The 18358-nt window shown below is 35.0% G+C and overlaps 1 protein-coding gene across 1 annotated transcript in view; it reads right to left on the reverse strand.

Moving 5' to 3' along the window:
- Positions 1-17721, reverse strand: part of LOC133615853 (protein diaphanous homolog 3-like) — a 394852-nt gene extending 377131 nt beyond the window's left edge. Inside the window, exon 1 of the mRNA XM_061974703.2 lies at positions 17595-17721. Within this exon, the coding sequence (XP_061830687.2) occupies positions 17595-17614 (20 nt within the window). The 5' untranslated portion in view covers positions 17615-17721. The remainder of the gene's footprint in view (positions 1-17594) is intronic.
- Between the last annotated feature and the right edge of the window lie 637 nt (positions 17722-18358).

Raw genomic sequence — 18358 nt, forward strand, 5'->3', positions numbered from 1 at the left:
GACACTTACTTAACATTATTATTACACCACGTGACATACACTTAACATTATTATTACACCACGTGACACACACTTAACATTATTATTATTGCACCATGTGACATACACTTAACATTATTATTACACCACGTGACACTTACTTAACATTATTATTATTACACCACGTGACATACACTTAACATTATTATTACACCACGTGACACACACTTAACATTATTATTGTGTGAAAGCTCCAAAACATTCACACATGCTTTTCTACACCAAAATTCATCTATTTATTATTCAACGCGCTCTACCTTCCACATTTTTCATCCAATTCAAACTTCAAACTTGACAAATTCCAAAAATTCCCAGATTTCCCAGAATTCCAGGTTTTGCGGCACATTTTTCCCATTCAAAATGAATTGGCCATTTTTCAAACTTTCACCATTTCCACATTTTTCAACCTATTGAAACCATTCCACCTTCAACACATTCCACCATCCTGGAAATTCAAACTACTCTTTTTCCAGGATTTTGCAGAAAATCCTGGAAAAAGTTCAAACATTTTCCAGGATTTTCCAGAATTCCTGGTTTTCCAAATCTCTATTTCCACCCTTTTTTCTGGAGACTACGCCTCCCACATTTTTCAACCCTTTTCAACCGTTCCACCATCAAATCGTTTGTCTTAATCAGGACAAAAAACTACGTTGTTTTTTTAACTGGAAAAATTTCCGTCTTTCCCAAAATTCCAGGAATTCCGTAATACCATTTCTCAATTCAACATGTTACTACTTCAACATTTCTCGACCGATGTGAAGAACTCCAACACCAACCATTTCAACTCATTCAGACCATTCAAGTTGTTTACCATTTTCTAAAAAATTCCCGCTATTCCCGAAATTCCCAAATTTTCTGAAATTCCTATTGAAATCAATGGGACATTTTTCAAAGATCAACAATCCCCACATTTTCCATCTGATTTCAACCGTTCCAACTTCAAAATATTCAGCCTGTTTAGGAATTGTGTTCTCTACTTCAACAATTCTAAAAAAAAAATTCCCGGAATTCCCATAATTCCTTTTTTTTTTTTTTTGCATTTTCCCCATTCAAAATGAATTGGCCATTTTTCAAATTTCCACAATTCTCACATTCTTCAACCGATTCAAACCATTCCACCTTCAACACATTCAATTCATCCTGGACATTCAAACTACCATTTTTCCACGTTTTTCAAATTTCCAGGAATTCACGTTTTTTGGTAACCTATTTCCACCCTTCTTAAGTTTGACTACTCCTTTTACATTTTTCAACCCATTTCAACCGCTCCACCGTCAAAACATTCCTCTTAATCAGGACAAAAAACAAAGTTGTTTTTTGAACTGGAAAAATTCCCGTCTTTCCCGAAATTCCAGGAATTCCGTAATACCATTTCTCAATTCAACATGTTACTACTTCAACATTTCTCGACCGATGTGAGGAACTCCAACACCAACCATTTCAACTCATTCAGACCATTCAAGTTGTTTACCATTTTCTAAAAAATTCTCGCTTTTCCCGAAATTCCCAAATTTTCTGAAATTCCTATTGAAATCAATGGGACATTCTTCAAAGATCAACAATCCCCACATTTTCCATCTGATTCAAACCGTTCCAACTTCAAAATATTCAGCCTGTTCAGGAATTGTGTTCTCTACTTCAACAATTCTAAAAAAAAATTCCCGGAATTCCCATAATTCCTTTTTTTTTTGCATTTTCCCCATTCAAAATGAAATGGCCATTTTTCAAATTTCCACAATTCTCACATTCTTCAACCGATTCAAACCATTCCACCTTCAACACATTCAATTCATCCTGGACATTCAAACTACCATTTTTCCACGTTTTTCAAATTTCCAGGAAGTCACGTTTTTTGGTAACCTATTTCCACCCTTCTTAAGTTCGACTACTCCTTTTACATTTTTCAACCCATTTCAACCTGGAAAAATTCCCGTCTTTCCCGAAATTCCAGGAATTCCGTAACACCATTTTCCAATTCAACATGTTACTACTTCAACATTTCTCGACCGATTTGAAAAATTCCAACACCAACCATTTCAACTCATTCAGACAATTCAAATTCCCGAAATTCCCAAATGTTCTGAATTTCCCATTGAAATCAATGGGACATTCTTCAAAGGTCCACAATTCCCACATTTTTCATCTGATTCAAACTGTTCCAACTTCAAAATATTCAGCAATTGTGTTCTCTACTTCAAAAATTCTAAAAAAAAATTCCCAGATTTCCCAGAATTCTTTATTTATTTATTTTTTGTTTTTGCATTTTCCCCATTCAAAATGAATTGGTCATTTTTCAAATTTCCACAATTCCCACATTCTTCAACCCAATCAAACCATTCCGACATCAACACATTCAACTCATCCTGGACATTCAAACTACCATTTTCCACGTTCAACACATTTCCAGGAATTCCCGTTTTTTGGTAACCTATTTCCACCCTTCTTAAATTTGACTAATTCTTTTACATTTTTCAACCCATTTCAACCGCTCCACCGTCAAAACATTCCTCTTGATTAGGACAAAAACAAAGTTGTTTTTTTAAACTGGAAAAATTCCCATCTTTCCCGAAATTCCAGGAATTCCATTTCTCAATTTAACATGTTACTACTTCAACATTTCTCGACCGATTTGAAAAATTCCAACACCAACCATTTCAACTCATTCAGACCATTCAAGTTGTTTACCAGTTTTCCAAAAATTCCTGCTTTTCCCAAATATTCTGAAATTCCCATTGAAATCAATGAGACATTCGTTAAGGATCCACAATTCCCACATTCTTCATCTGATTCAAACCGTTCCAACATCAGGAATTGTGTTCTCTACTTCAACAATTCTAAAAAAAAAAATTCCCGGATTATTATTTTTTTTTTGTTGTATTTTCCCCATTCAAAATGAATTGGCCATTTTTCAAACTTCCACAATTCCCACAATCTTCAACCCATTCAAACCATTCCACCTTCAACACATTCAACTCATCTTGGACATTCAAACTATAATTTTTCCACGTTCAACAAATTTCCAGGAATTCCCGCTTGTTGGTAACCTATTTCCACCCTTCTTAAGTCTGACTATTTTTCAACCCATTTCAACCGTTTCACCGTTAAAACACTCCTGATATTCAGGACAAAAACCAAGTTGGTTAAGGAACTAGAATTTCCAGGAATTCCAGGAATTTCTCATTTAAAAACTGTTACTAATTCAACATTTCTGGACCGATTGAAACAATTCCAACACCAACCAATTCAGCTCATTCATGCTCCTAATCATTTTCCAAAAAAAAACGTTCCAACATCAGGAATTGTGTTCTCTACTTCGAAAATTCTAAAAAAAAAAAATTCCCGGATTATTATTTTTTTTTTTGTATTTTCCCCATTCAAAATGAATTGGCCATTTTTCAAACTTCCACAACTCCCACAATCTTCAACCCATTCAAACCATTCCACCATCAACACATTCAACTCATCTTGGACATTCAAACTATAATTTTTCCACGTTTAACAAATTTCCAGGAATTCCCGCTTGTTGGTAACCTATTTCCACCCTTCTTAAGTTTGACTATTTTTCAACCCATTTCAACCGTTCCACCGTTAAAACACTCCTCATATTCAGGACAAAAACCAAGTTGGTTAAGGAACTATAATTTCCAGGAATTCCAGGAATTTCTCATTTAAAAACTGTTACTAATTTAACATTTCTTGACCGATTGAAACAATTCCAACACCAACCAATTCAGCTCATTCATGCTCCTAATCATTTTCCCAAAAAAATCCCGCTTTTCCCAAAATGTTCAAATTTCCAGGAAGTTCCCATTGAAATGAATGGGACATTTTTCCAAAGTTGCACAATTTTTCAACCTATTCAAACCATTCCAACATCTACACATTCCACTCATCCTGGACATTCAAACTAACACTTTCCCAAGTTCCAAACCAAATTCCGGCTTTCCTGGAAATTCAAACTATTTCAGGTTAGGTTGCCCAGCTAGCAGGTTTGCTATTATTTTCTTAAATTTGACTACTCCTTTTACATTTTTCAACCGCTCCACCGTCAAAACATTCCTTTTAATTAGGACAAAAACAAAGTTGTTCTTTTGAACTGGAAAAATTCCCATCTTTCCCGAAATTCCAGGAATTCCATTTCTCAATTTAACATGTCACTACTTCAACATTTCTCGACCGATTTGAAAAATTCCAACACCAACCATTTCAACTCATTCAGATCATTCAAGTTGTTTACCAGTTTTCCAAAAATTCCCGCTTTTCCCGAAATTCCCAAATATTCTGAAATTCCCATTGAAATCAATGAGACATTCGTTAAGGATCCACAATTCCCACATTCTTCATCTGATTTAAACCGTTCCAACATCAGGAATTGTGTTCTCTACTTCAACAATTCTAAAAAAAAAATTCCCGGATTATTTTTATTTATTTTTTTTTGTATTTTCCCCATTCAAAATGAATTGGCCATTTTTCAAACTTCCACAATTCCCACCATCTTCAACCCATTCAAACCATTCCACCTTCAACACATTCAACTCATCTTGGACATTCAAACTATAATTTTTCCACGTTCAACAAATTTCCAGGAATTCCCGCTTGTTGGTAACCTATTTCCACCCTTCTTAAGTTTGACTATTTTTCAACCCATTTCAACCGTTTCACCGTTAAAACACTCCTCATATTCAGGACAAAAACCAAGTTGGTTAAGGAACTAGAATTTCCAGGAATTCCAGGAATTTCTCATTTAAAAACTGTTACTAATTCAACATTTCTGGACCGATTGAAACAATTCCAACACCAACCAATTCAGCTCATTCAGGACATTCATGCTCCTAATCATTTTCCAAAAAAAAATCCCGCTTTTCCCAAAATTTTCAAATTTCCAGGAAGTTCCCCTTGAAATGAATGGGACATTTTACCAAAGTTGCACAATTTTTCAACCTATTCAAACCATTCCAACATCTACACATTCCACTCATCCTGGACATTCAAACTAAGACTTTCCCAAGTTCCAAACCAAATTCCGGCTTTCCTGGAAATTCAAACTATTTCAGGTTAGGTTGCCCAGCTAGCAGGTTTGCTATTATTTTCTTAAATTTGACTTCTCCTTTTACATTTTTCAACCCATTTCAACCGCTCCACCGTCAAAACATTCCTCTTAATTAGGACAAAAACGAAGTTGTTTTTTTGAACTGGAAAAATTCCCATCTTTCCCGAAATTCCAGGAATTCCATTTCTCAATTTAACATGTCACTACTTCAACATTTCTCGACCGATTTTAAAAATTCCAACACCAAGCATTTCAACTCATTCAGACCATTCAAGTTGTTTAACAGTTTTCCAAAAATTCACGCTTTTCCAGAAATTCCCAAATATTCTGAAATTCCCATTGAAATCAATGAGACATTCGTTAAGGATCCACAATTCCCACATTTGTCATCTGATTCGAACCGTTCCAACATCAGGAATTGTGTTCTCTACTTCAAAAATTCTAAAAAAAAAAAAATTCCCGGATTATTATTACCGGTATTTATTTTTTTGTATTTTCCCCATTGAAAGTGAATTGGCCATTTTTCAAACTTCCACAATTCCCACAATCTTCAACCCATTCAAACCATTCCACCTTCAACACATTCAACTCATCTTGGACATTCAAACTATAATTTTTCCACGTTCAACAAATTTCCAGGAATTCGCGCTTGTTGGTAACCTATTTCCACCCTTCTTAAGTTTGACTATTTTTCAACCCATTTCAACCATTCCACCGTTAAAACACTCCTCATATTCAGGACAAAAACCAAGTTGGTTAAGGAACTAGAATTTCCAGGAATTCCAGGAATTTCTCATTTAAAAACTATTACTAATTTAACATTTCTTGACCGATTGAAACAATTCCAACACCAACCAATTCAGCTCATTCATGCTCCTAATCATTTTCCAAAAAAAATCCCGCTTTTCCAAAAATTTTCAAATTTCCAGGAAGTTCCCATTGAAATGAATGGGACATTTTTCCAAAGTTGCACAATTTTTCAACCTATTCAAACCATTCCAACATCTACACATTCCACTCATCCTGGACATTCAAACTAACACTTTCCCAAGTTCCAAACCAAATTCCGGCTTTCCTGGAAATTCAAACAATGTCAGGTTAGGTTGCCCAGCTAGCAGGTTTGCTATTATTTTCTTAAATTTGACTACTCCTTTTACATTTTTCAACCCATTTCAACCGCTCCACCGTCAAAACATTCCTCTTAATTAGGACAAAAACGAAGTTGTTTTTTTGAACTGGAAAAATTCCCATCTTTCCCGAAATTCCAGGAATTCCATTTCTCAATTTAACATGTCACTACTTCAACATTTCTCGACCGATTTGAAAAATTCCAACACCAACCATTTCAACTCATTCAGACCATTCAAGTTGTTTACCAGTTTTCCAAAAATTCCCGCTTTTCCCAAAATTCCCAAATATTCTGAAATTCCCATTGAAATCAATGAGACATTCGTTAAGGATCCACAATTCCCACATTTTTCATCTGATTCAAACCGTTCCAACATCAGGAATTGTGTTCTCTACTTCAAAAATTGTAAAAAAAAAAATTCCCGGATTATTATTATTTATTTTTTTTGTATTTTCCCCATTCAAAATGAATTGGCCATTTTTCAAACTTCCACAATTCCCACCATCTTCAACCCATTCAAACCATTCCACCTTCAACACATTCAACTCATCTTGGACATTCAAACTATAATTTTTCCACGTTCAACAAATTTCCAGGAATTCCTGTTTGTTGGTAACCTATTTCCACCCTTCTTAAATTTGACCATTTTTCAACCCATTTCAACCGTTTCACCGTTAAAACACTCCTCATATTCAGGACAAAAACCAAGTTGGTTAAGGAACTAGAATTTCCAGGAATTCCAGGAATTTCTCATTTAAAAACTGTTACTAATTCAACATTTCTGGACCGATTGAAACAATTCCAACACCAACCAATTCAGCTCATCCATGCTCCTAATCATTTCCCCCCAAAAAATCCCGCTTTTCTAAAAATTTTCAAATTTCCAGGAAGTTCCCATTTAAATGAATGAGACATTTTTCCAAAGTTGCACAATTTTTCAACCTATTCAAACCATTCCAACATCTACACATTCCACTCATCCTGGACATTCAAACTAACACGTTCCCATGTTCCAAACCAAATTCCGGCTTTCCTGGAAATTCAAACTATTTCAGGTTAGGTTGCCCAGCTAGCAGGTTTGCTATTATTTTCTTAAATTTGACTACTCCTTTTACATTTTTCAACCCATTTCAACCGCTCCGCCGTCAAAACATTCCTCTTAATTAGGACAAAAACGAAGTTGTTTTTTTTAACTGGAAAAATTCCCATCTTTCCCGAAATTCCAGGAATTCCATTTCTCAATTTAACATGTCACTACTTCAACATTTCTCGACCGATTTGAAAAATTCCAACACCAACCATTTCAACTCATTCAGACCATTCAAGTTGTTTACCAGTTTTCCAAAAATTCCCGCTTTTCCCGAAATTCCCAAATATTCTGAAATTCCCATTGAAATCAATGAGACATTCGTTAAGGATCCACAATTCCCACATTTTTAATCTGATTCAAACCGTTCCAACATCAGGAATTGTGTTCTCTACTTCAAAAATTCTAAAAAAAAAAAATTCCCGGATTATTCTTTTTTTTTTTTTTTGTATTTTCCCCATTCAAAATGAATTGGCCATTTTTCAAACTTCCACAATTCCCACAATCTTCAACCCATTCAAACCATTCCACCTTCAACACATTCAACTCATCTTGGACATTCAAACTATAATTGTTCCACGTTCAACAAATTTCCAGGAATTCCCGTTTGTTGGTAACCTATTTCCACCCTTCTTAAGTTTGACTATTTTACAACCCATTTCAACCGTTCCACCGTTAAAACACTCCTCATACTCAGGACAAAAACCAAGTTGGTTAAGGAACTAGAATTTCCAGGAATTCCAGGAATTTCTCATTTAAAAACTGTTACTAATTCAACATTTCTGGACCGATTGAAACAATTCCAACACCAACCAATTCAGCTCATTCAGGACATCCATGCTCCTAATCATTTTCCAAAAAAAATCCCGCTTTTCCCAAAATGTTCAAATTTCCAGGAAGTTCCCATTGAAATGAATGGGACATTTATCCAAAGGTGCACAATTTTTCAACCTATTCAAACCATTCCAACATCTACACATTCCACTCATCCTGGACATTCAAACTAACACTTTCCCAAGTTCCAAACCAAATTCCGGCTTTCCTGGAAATTTAAACTATTTCAGGTTAGGTTGCCCAGCTAGCAGGTTTGCTATTATTTTCTTAAATTTGACTACTCCTTTTACATTTTTCAACCCATTTCAACCGCTCCACCGTCAAAACATTCCTCTTAATTAGGACAAAAACGAAGTTGTTTTTTTGAACTGGAAAAATTCCCATCTTTCCCGAAATTCCAGGAATTCCATTTCTCAATTTAACATGTCACTACTTCAACATTTCTCGACCGATTTGAAAAATTCCAACACCAACCATTTCAACTCATTCAGACCATTCAAGTTGTTTAACAGTTTTCCAAAAATTCACGCTTTTCCAGAAATTCCCAAATATTCTGAAATTCCCATTGAAATCAATGAGACATTCGTTAAGGATCCACAATTCCCACATTTGTCATCTGATTCAAACCGTTCCAACATCAGGAATTGTGTTCTCTACTTCAAAAATTCTAAAAAAAAAAAATTCCCGGATTATTATTATTTATTTTTTTGTATTTTCCCCATTGAAAGTGAATTGGCCATTTTTCAAACTTCCACAATTCCCACAATCTTCAACCCATTCAAACCATTCCACCTTCAACACATTCAACTCATCTTGGACATTCAAACTATAATTTTTCCACGTTCAACAAATTTCCAGGAATTCGCGCTTGTTGGTAACCTATTTCCACCCTTCTTAAGTTTGACTATTTTTCAACCCATTTCAACCATTCCACCGTTAAAACACTCCTCATATTCAGGACAAAAACCAAGTTGGTTAAGGAACTAGAATTTCCAGGAATTCCAGGAATTTCTCATTTAAAAACTATTACTAATTTAACATTTCTTGACCGATTGAAACAATTCCAACACCAACCAATTCAGCTCATTCATGCTCCTAATCATTTTCCCAAAAAAATCCCGCTTTTCCAAAAATTTTCAAATTTCCAGGAAGTTCCCATTGAAATGAATAGGACATTTTTCCAAAGTTGCACAATTTTTCAACCTATTCAAACCATTCCAACATCTACACATTCCACTCATCCTGGACATTCAAACTAACACTTTCCCAAGTTCCAAACCAAATTCCGGCTTTCCTGGAAATTCAAACTATGTCAGGTTAGGTTGCCCAGCTAGCAGGTTTGCTATTATTTTCTTAAATTTGACTACTCCTTTTACATTTTTCAACCCATTTCAACCGCTCCACCGTCAAAACATTCCTCTTAATTAGGACAAAAACGAAGTTGTTTTTTTGAACTGGAAAAATTCCCATCTTTCCCGAAATTCCAGGAATTCCCTTTCTCAATTTAACATGTTACTACTTCAACATTTCTCGACCGATTTGAAAAATTCCAACACCAACCATTTCAACTCATTCAGATCATTCAAGTTGTTTACCAGTTTTCAAAAAATTCCGGCTTTTCCCGAAATTCCCAAATATTCTGAAATTCCCATTGAAATCAATGAGACATTCGTTAAGGATCCACAATTCCCACATTCTTCATCTGATTCAAACCGTTCCAACATCAGGAATTGTGTTCTCTACTTCAAAAATTCTAAAAAAAAAAAATTCCCGGATTATTATTATTAATTTTTTTTGTATTTTCCCCATTCAAAATGAATTGGCCATTTTTCAAACTTCCACAGTTCCCACAATCTTCAACCCATTCAAACCATTCCACCTTCAACTCATCTTGGACATTCAAACTATAACTTTTCCACGTTCAACAAATTTCCAGGAATTCCCGCTTTTGGTAACCTATTTCCACCCTTCTTAAGTTTGACTATTTTTCAACCCATTTCAACCGTTTCACCGTTAAAACACTCCTCATATTCAGGACAAAAACCAAGTTGGTTAAGGAACTAGAATTTCCAGGAATTCCAGGAATTTCTCATTTAAAAACTGTTACTAATTCAACATTTATTGACCGATTGAAACAATTCCAACACCAACCAATTCAGCTCATTCAGGACATTCATGTTCCTAATCATTTTCCAAAAAAAATTCCGCTTTTCCCAAAATTTTCAAATTTCCAGGAAGTTCCCATTGAAATGAATGGGACATTTTTCCAAAGTTGCACAATTTTTCAACCTATTCAAACCATTCCAACATCTACACATTCCACTCATCCTGGACATTCAAACTAACACGTTCCCAAGTTCCACACCAAATTCCGGCTTTCCTGGAAATTCAAACTATTTCAGGTTAGGTTGCCCAGCTAGCAGGTTTGCTATTATTTTCTTAAATTTGACTACTCCTTTTACATTTTTCAACCCATTTCAACCGCTCCACCGTCAAAACATTCCTCTTAATTAGGACAAAAACGAAGTTGTTTTTTTGAACTGGAAAACTTCCCATCTTTCCCGAAATTCCAGGAATTCCATTTCTCAATTTAACATGTTACTACTTCAACATTTCTCGACCGATTTGAAAAATTCCAACACCAACCATTTCAACTCATTCAGACCATTCAAGTTGTTTACCAATTTTCCAAAAATTCCCGCTTTTCCCAAATATTCTGAAATTCCCATTGAAATCAATGAGACATTCGTTAAGGATCCAAAATTCCCACATTTTTCATCTGATTCAAACCGTTCCAAACATCAGGAATTGTGTTCTCTACTTCAAAAATTCTAAAAAAAAAAATTCCCGGATTATTTATTTTTTTGTATTTTCCCCATTCAAAATGAATTGGCCATTTTTCAAACTTCTACAATTCCCACAATCTTCAACCCATTCCACCTTCAACACATTCAACTCATCTTGGACATTCAAACTATAATTTTTCCACGTTCAACAAATTTCCAGGAATTCCCGCTTGTTGGTAACCTATTTCCACCCTTCTTAAGTTTGACTATTTTTCAACCCATTTCAACCGTTTCACCGTTAAAACACTCCTCATATTCAGGACAAAAACCAAGTTGGTTAAGGAACTAGAATTTCCAGGAATTCCAGGAATTTCTCATTTAAAAACTGTTACTAATTCAACATTTCTGGACCGATTGAAACAATTCCAACACCAACCAAATCAGCTCATTCATGCTCCTAATCATTTTCCAAAAAAAACCGTTCCAACATCAGGAATTGTGTTCTCTACTTCAAAAATTCTAAAAAAAAAAAATTCCCGGATTATTATTATTTTTTTTGTATTTTCCCCATTCAAAATGAATTGGCCATTTTTCAAACTTCCACAACTCCCACAATCTTCAACCCATTAAAACCATTCCACCTTCAACACATTCAACTCATCTTGGACATTCAAACTATAATTTTTGCACGTTCAACAAATTTCCAGGAATTCCCGTTTGTTGGTAACCTATTTCCACCCTTCTTAAGTTTGACCATTTTTCAACCCATTTCAACCGTTTCACCGTTAAAACCCTCCTCATATTCAGGACAAAAACCAAGTTGGTTAAGGAACTAGAATTTCCAGGAATTCCAGGAATTTCTCATTTAAAAACTGTTACTAATTCAACATTTCTTGACCGATCGAAACAATTCCAACACCAACCAAATCAGCTCATTCATGCTCCTAATCATTTTACAAAAAAAATCCCGCTTTTCCCAAAATTTTCAAATTTCCAGGAAGTTCCCATTGAAATGAATGGGACATTTTTCCAAAGTTGCACAATTTTTCAACCTATTCAAACCATTCCAACATCTACACATTCCACTCATCCTGGACATTCAAACTAACACTTTCCCAAGTTCCAAACCAAATTCCGGCTTTCCTGGAAATTCAAACTATGTCAGGTTAGGTTGCCCAGCTAGCAGGTTTGCTATTATTTTCTTAAATTTGACTACTCCTTTTACATTTTTCAACACATTTCAACCGCTCCACCGTCAAAACATTCCTCTTAATTAGGACAAAAACGAAGTTGTTTTTTTGAACTGGAAAAATTCCCATCTTTCCCGAAATTCCATTTCTCAATTTAACATGTTACTACTTCAACATTTCTCAACCGATTTGAAAAATTCCAACACCAACCATTTCAACTCATTCAGACCATTCAAGTTGTTTACCAGTTTTCAAAAAATTCCCGCTTTTCCCGAAATTCCCAAATATTCTGAAATTCCCATTGAAATCAATGAGACATTCGTTAAGGATCCACAATTCCCACATTTTTCATCTGATTCAAACCGTTCCAACATCAGGAATTGTGTTCTCTACTTCAACAATTCTAAAAAAAAAAATTCCCGGATTATTTTTTTTTATTTTTTTTGTATTTTCCCCATTCAAAATGAATTGGCCATTTTTCAAACTTCCACAATTCCCACAATCTTCAACCCATTCAAACCATTCCACCTTCAACACATTCAACTCATCTTGGACATTCAAACTATAATTGTTCCACGTTCAACAAATTTCCAGGAATTCCCGTTTGTTGGTAACCTATTTCCACCCTTCTTAAGTTTGACTATTTTACCACCCATTTCAACCGTTCCACCGTTAAAACACTCCTCATACTCAGGACAAAAACCAAGTTGGTTAAGGAACTAGAATTTCCAGGAATTCCAGGAATTTCTCATTTAAAAACTGTTACTAATTCAACATTTCTGGACCGATTGAAACAATTCCAACACCAACCAATTCAGCTCATTCAGGACATCCATGCTCCTAATCATTTTCCAAAAAAAATCCCGCTTTTCCCAAAATGTTCAAATTTCCAGGAAGTTCCCATTGAAATGAATGGGACATTTATCCAAAGGTGCACAATTTTTCAACCTATTCAAACCATTCCAACATCTACACATTCCACTCATCCTGGACATTCAAACTAACACTTTCCCAAGTTCCAAACCAAATTCCGGCTTTCCTGGAAATTCAAACTATTTCAGGTTAGGTTGCCCAGCTAGCAGGTTTGCTATTATTTTCTTAAATTTGACTACTCCTTTTACATTTGTCAACCCATTTCAACCGCTCCACCGTCAAAACATTCCTCTTAATTAGGACAAAAACGAAGTTGTTTTTTTGAACTGGAAAAATTCCCATCTTTCCCGAAATTCCAGGAATTCCATTTCTCAATTTAACATGTCACTACTTCAACATTTCTCGACCGATTTGAAAAATTCCAACACCAACCATTTCAACTCATTCAGACCATTCAAGTTGTTTACCAATTTTCCAAAAATTCCCGCTTTTCCCAAATATTGTGAAATTCCCATTGAAATCAATGAGACATTTGTTAAGGATCCACCATTCCCACCTTTTTCATCTGATTCAAACCGTTCCAACATCAGGAATTGTGTTCTCTACTTCAAAAATTCTAAAAAAAAAAAATTCCCGTATTATTATTATTTATTTTTTTTGTATTTTCCCCATTCAAAATGAATTGGTCATTTTTCAAACTTCCACAATTCCCACAATATTCAACCCATTCAAACCATTCCACCTTCAACACATTCAACTCATCTTGGACATTCAAACTATAATTTTTCCACGTTCAACAAATTTCCAGGAATTCCCGTTTGTTGGTAACCTATTTCCACCCTTCTTAAGTTTGACCATTTTTCAACCCATTTCAACCGTTTCACCGTTGAAACCCTCCTCATATTCAGGACAAAAACCAAGTTGGTTAAGGAACTAGAATTTCCAGGAATCCCAGGAATTTCTCATTTAAAAACTGTTACTAATTCAACATTTCTTGACCGATTAAAACAATTCCAACACCAACCAATTCAGCTCATTCGGGACATTCATGCTCCTAATCATTTTACCAAAAAAATCCCGCTTTTCCCAAAATTTTCAAATTTCCAGGAAGTTCCCATTGAAATGAATGGGACATTTTTCCAAAGTTGCACAATTTTTCAACCTATTCAAACCATTCCAACATCTACACATTCCACTCATCCTGGACATTCAAACTAACACTTTCCCAAGTTCCAAACCAAATTCCGGCTTTCCTGGAAATTCAAACTATTTCAGGTTAGGTCGCCCAGCTAGCAGGTTTGCTATTATTTTCTTAAATTTGACTACTCCTTTTACATTTTTCAACCCATTTCAACCGCTCCACCGTCAAAACATTCCTCTTAATTAGGACAAAAACGAAGTTGTTTTTTTGAACTGGAAAAATTCCCATCTTTCCCGAAACTCCAGGAATTCCATTTCTCAACTTAACATGTTACTACTTCAACATTTCTCGACCGATTTGAAAAATTCCAACACCAACCATTTCAACTCATTCAGACCATTCAAGTTGTTTACCAGTTTTCCAAAAATTCCCGCTTTTCCCAAATATTCTGAAATTCCCATTGAAATCAATGAGACATTCGTTAAGGATCCACAATTCCCACATTTTTCATCTGATTCAAACCGTTCCAACATCAGGAATTGTGTTCTCTACTTCAAAAATTCTAAAAAAAAAATTCCCGGATTATTTATTTTTTTGTATTTTCCCCATTCAAAATGAATTGGCCATTTTTCAAACTTCCACAATATCCCACAATCTTCAACCCATTCAAACCATTCCACCTTCAACACATTCAACTCATCTTGGACATTCAAACTATAATTTTCAACAAATTTCCAGGAATTCCCGTTTGTCGGTAACCTATTTCCACCCTTCTTAAGTTTGACTATTTTTCAACCCATTTCAACCGTTCCACCGTTAAAACACTCATATTCAGGACAAAAACCAAGTTGGTTAAGGAACTAGAATTTCCAGGAATTCCAGGAATTTCTCATTTAAAAACTGTTACTAGTTCAACATTTCTGGACCGATTGAAACAATTCCAACACCAATTAATTCAGCTCATTTAGGACATTCATGCTTCTAATAATTTTACAAAAAAAATCCCGCTTTTCCCAAAATTTTCAAATTTCCAGGAAGTTCCCATTGAAATGAATGGGACATTTTTCCAAAGTTGCACAGTTTTTCAACCTATTCAAACCATTCCAACATCTACACATTCCACTCATCCTGGACATTCAAACTAACACTTTCCCAAGTTCCAAACCAAATTCCGGCTTTCCTGGAAATTCAAACTATGTCAGGTTAGGTTGCCCCAAGCAGGTTTGCTATTATTTTCTTAAATTTGACTACTCCTTTTACATTTTTCAACCCATTTCAACCGCTCCACCGTCAAAACATTCCTCTTAATTAGGACAAAAACGAAGTTGTTTTTTTGAACTGGAAAAATTCCCATCTTTCCCGAAATTCCAGGAATTCCATTTCTCAATTTAACATGTTACTACTTCAACATTTCTCGACCGATTTGAAAAATTCCAACACCAACCATTTCAACTCATTCAGACCATTCAAGTTGTTTACCAGTTTTCCAAAAATTCCCGCTTTTCCCAAATATTCTGAAATTTCCATTGAAATCAATGAGACATTCGTTAAGGATCCACAATTCCCACATTTTTCATCTGATTCAAACCGTTCCAACATCAGGAATTGTGTTCTCTACTTCAAAAATTCTAAAAAAAAAAAAAAAAATTCCCGGATTATTATTATTTATTTTTTTTGTATTTTCCCCATTCAAAATGAATTGGCCATTTTTCAAACTTCCACAATTCCAACAATCTTCAACCCATTCAAACCATTCCACCTTCAACACATTCAACTCATCTTGGACATTCAAACTATAATTTTTCCACGTTCAGCAAATTTCCAAAAATTCCCCTTTGTTGGTAACCTATTTCCACCCTTCTTAAGTTTGACCATTTTTCAACCCATTTCAACCGTTTCACCGTTAAAACACTCCTCATATTCAGGACAAAAACCAAGTTGGTTAAGGAACTAGAATTTCCAGGAATTCCAGGAATTTCTCATTTAAAAACTTACTAATTCAACATTTCTTGACCGATCGAAACAATTCCAACACCAACCAAATCAGCTCATTCATGCTCCTAATCATTTTACAAAAAAATCCCGCTTTTCCCAAAATGTTCAAATTTCCAGGAAGTTCTCATTGAAATGAATGGGACATTTTTCCAAAGTTGCACAATTTTTCAACCTATTCAAACCATTCCAACATCTACACATTCCACTCATCCTGGACATTCAAACTAACACTTTCCCAAGTTCCACACCAAATTCCGGCTTTCCTGGAAATTCAAACTATGTCAGGTTAGGTTGCCCAGCTAACAGGTTTACTATTATTTTCTTAAATTTGACTACTCCTTTTACATTTTTCAACCCATTTCAACCGCTCCGCCGTCAAAACATTCCTCTTAATTAGGACAAAAACGAAGTTGTTTTTTTGATCTGGAAAAATTCCCATCTTTCCCGAAACTCCAGGAATTCCATTTCTCAATTTAACATGTTACTACTTCAACATTTCTCGACCGATTTGAAAAATTCCAACACCAACCATTTCAACTCATTCAGACCATTCAAGTTGTTTACCAGTTTTCCAAAAATTCCCGCTTTTCCCAAATATTCTGGAATTCCCATTGAAATCAATGAGACATTCGTTAAGGATCCACAATTCCCACATTTTTCATCTGATTCAAACCGTTCCAACATCAGGAATTGTGTTCTCTACTTCAAAAATTCTAAAAAAAAAAAAAATTCCCGGATTATTATTATTTATTTTTCAAAATGAATTGGCCATTTTTCAAACTTCCACAATTCCCACAATCTTCAACCCATTCAAACCATTCCACCTTCAACACATTCAACTCATCTTGGACATTCAAACTATAATTTTTCCACGTTCAACAAATTTCCAGGAATTCCCATTTGTTGGTAACCTATTTCCACCCTTCTTAAGTTTGACTATTTTTCAACCCATTTCAACCGTTCCACCGTTAAAACCCTCCTCATATTCAGGACAAAAACCAAGTTGGTTAAGGAACTAGAATTTCCAGGAATCCCAGGAATTTCTCATTTAAAAACTGTTACTAATTCAACATTTCTGGACCGATTGAAAAAATTCCAACACCAACCAATTCAGCTCATTCGGGACATTCATGCGCCTAATCATTTTCCAAAAAAAACCCCGCTTTTCCCAAAATGTTCAAATTTCCAGGAAGTTCCCATTGAAATGAATGGGACATTTTTCCAAAGTTGCACAATTTTTCAACCTATTCAAACCATTCCAACATCTACACATTCCACTCATCCTGGACATTCAAACTAACACTTTCCCAAGTTCCAAACCCAAATTCCGGCTTTCCTGGAAATTCAAACTATTTCAGGTTAGGTTGCCCAGCTAGCAGGTTTGCTATTATTATCTCACTCACTGCTGGCTTTACGCAGCGCTAATCCACTTTGTGGGCCTGTCACGTCACGCAATAAGTTTCCACTAACCTGGGGAAGGCGTTCGACATGCTGTCTCCCACGCAGGACAATTTCTCAGCAAAAAAAATGAGGCAAAAGGCAACAGAAAAGTCTCCTGCTAGCACACTAGCCTCGCAGCGGTAGCAGTAAGTTTTTTTGACAGACCCGCGCAATGAGGGTGTAAAATTCCACAGTTTGAGCCGACCAATAGGATGCTCTGAATGAGGAAGGCGGGACTAATTTTGCGTCAGACTTGAATTTGATTGGCTGTGTGGTCCTGACAATCACTCACGTCACATTTAACTACTTGTTTGCCCCCAACTTGTGTCGTTTGTTTTCGACTCTTAATGCTATTTCTTTAAATCTTGGAAAATAATTAAAAGTACAAAATCCCCTAAATTGATATCTCTATTGAAAATGTTTTAAGTGATTTAGTTAGCCCTTTTTTTTTGTCTTTTTGAATTTTGTATTTTATTGTTTATTATTATTATTTGAATACTCTATCTGTATTTGCTTTTCTTTTCTTTCCTTGACATGTTTTATTAATGTCATAATTTGCTCAACCTGATGTGTAAACTGTTGAATATATCTTTCATATAAACAACAGTATTACCGTTTTTCACCATTTTTTGTATTTATTTCCATAACATGGTCCCTACTGCCTAGTTTCTGTTGTTTTATTCTTATTTGTACTGTTATATTTGTTTTATTATTGTTACGTTTTATTTGTATTGTTATTGTTATATTTTCTATTTTATTTCCATTTATACCTCCATTATTTACTTTTTAAATTA

Source organism: Nerophis lumbriciformis, linkage group LG15 (assembly GCF_033978685.3).
Source record: "Nerophis lumbriciformis linkage group LG15, RoL_Nlum_v2.1, whole genome shotgun sequence".
Classification (NCBI taxonomy): Eukaryota; Metazoa; Chordata; class Actinopteri; order Syngnathiformes; family Syngnathidae; genus Nerophis; species Nerophis lumbriciformis.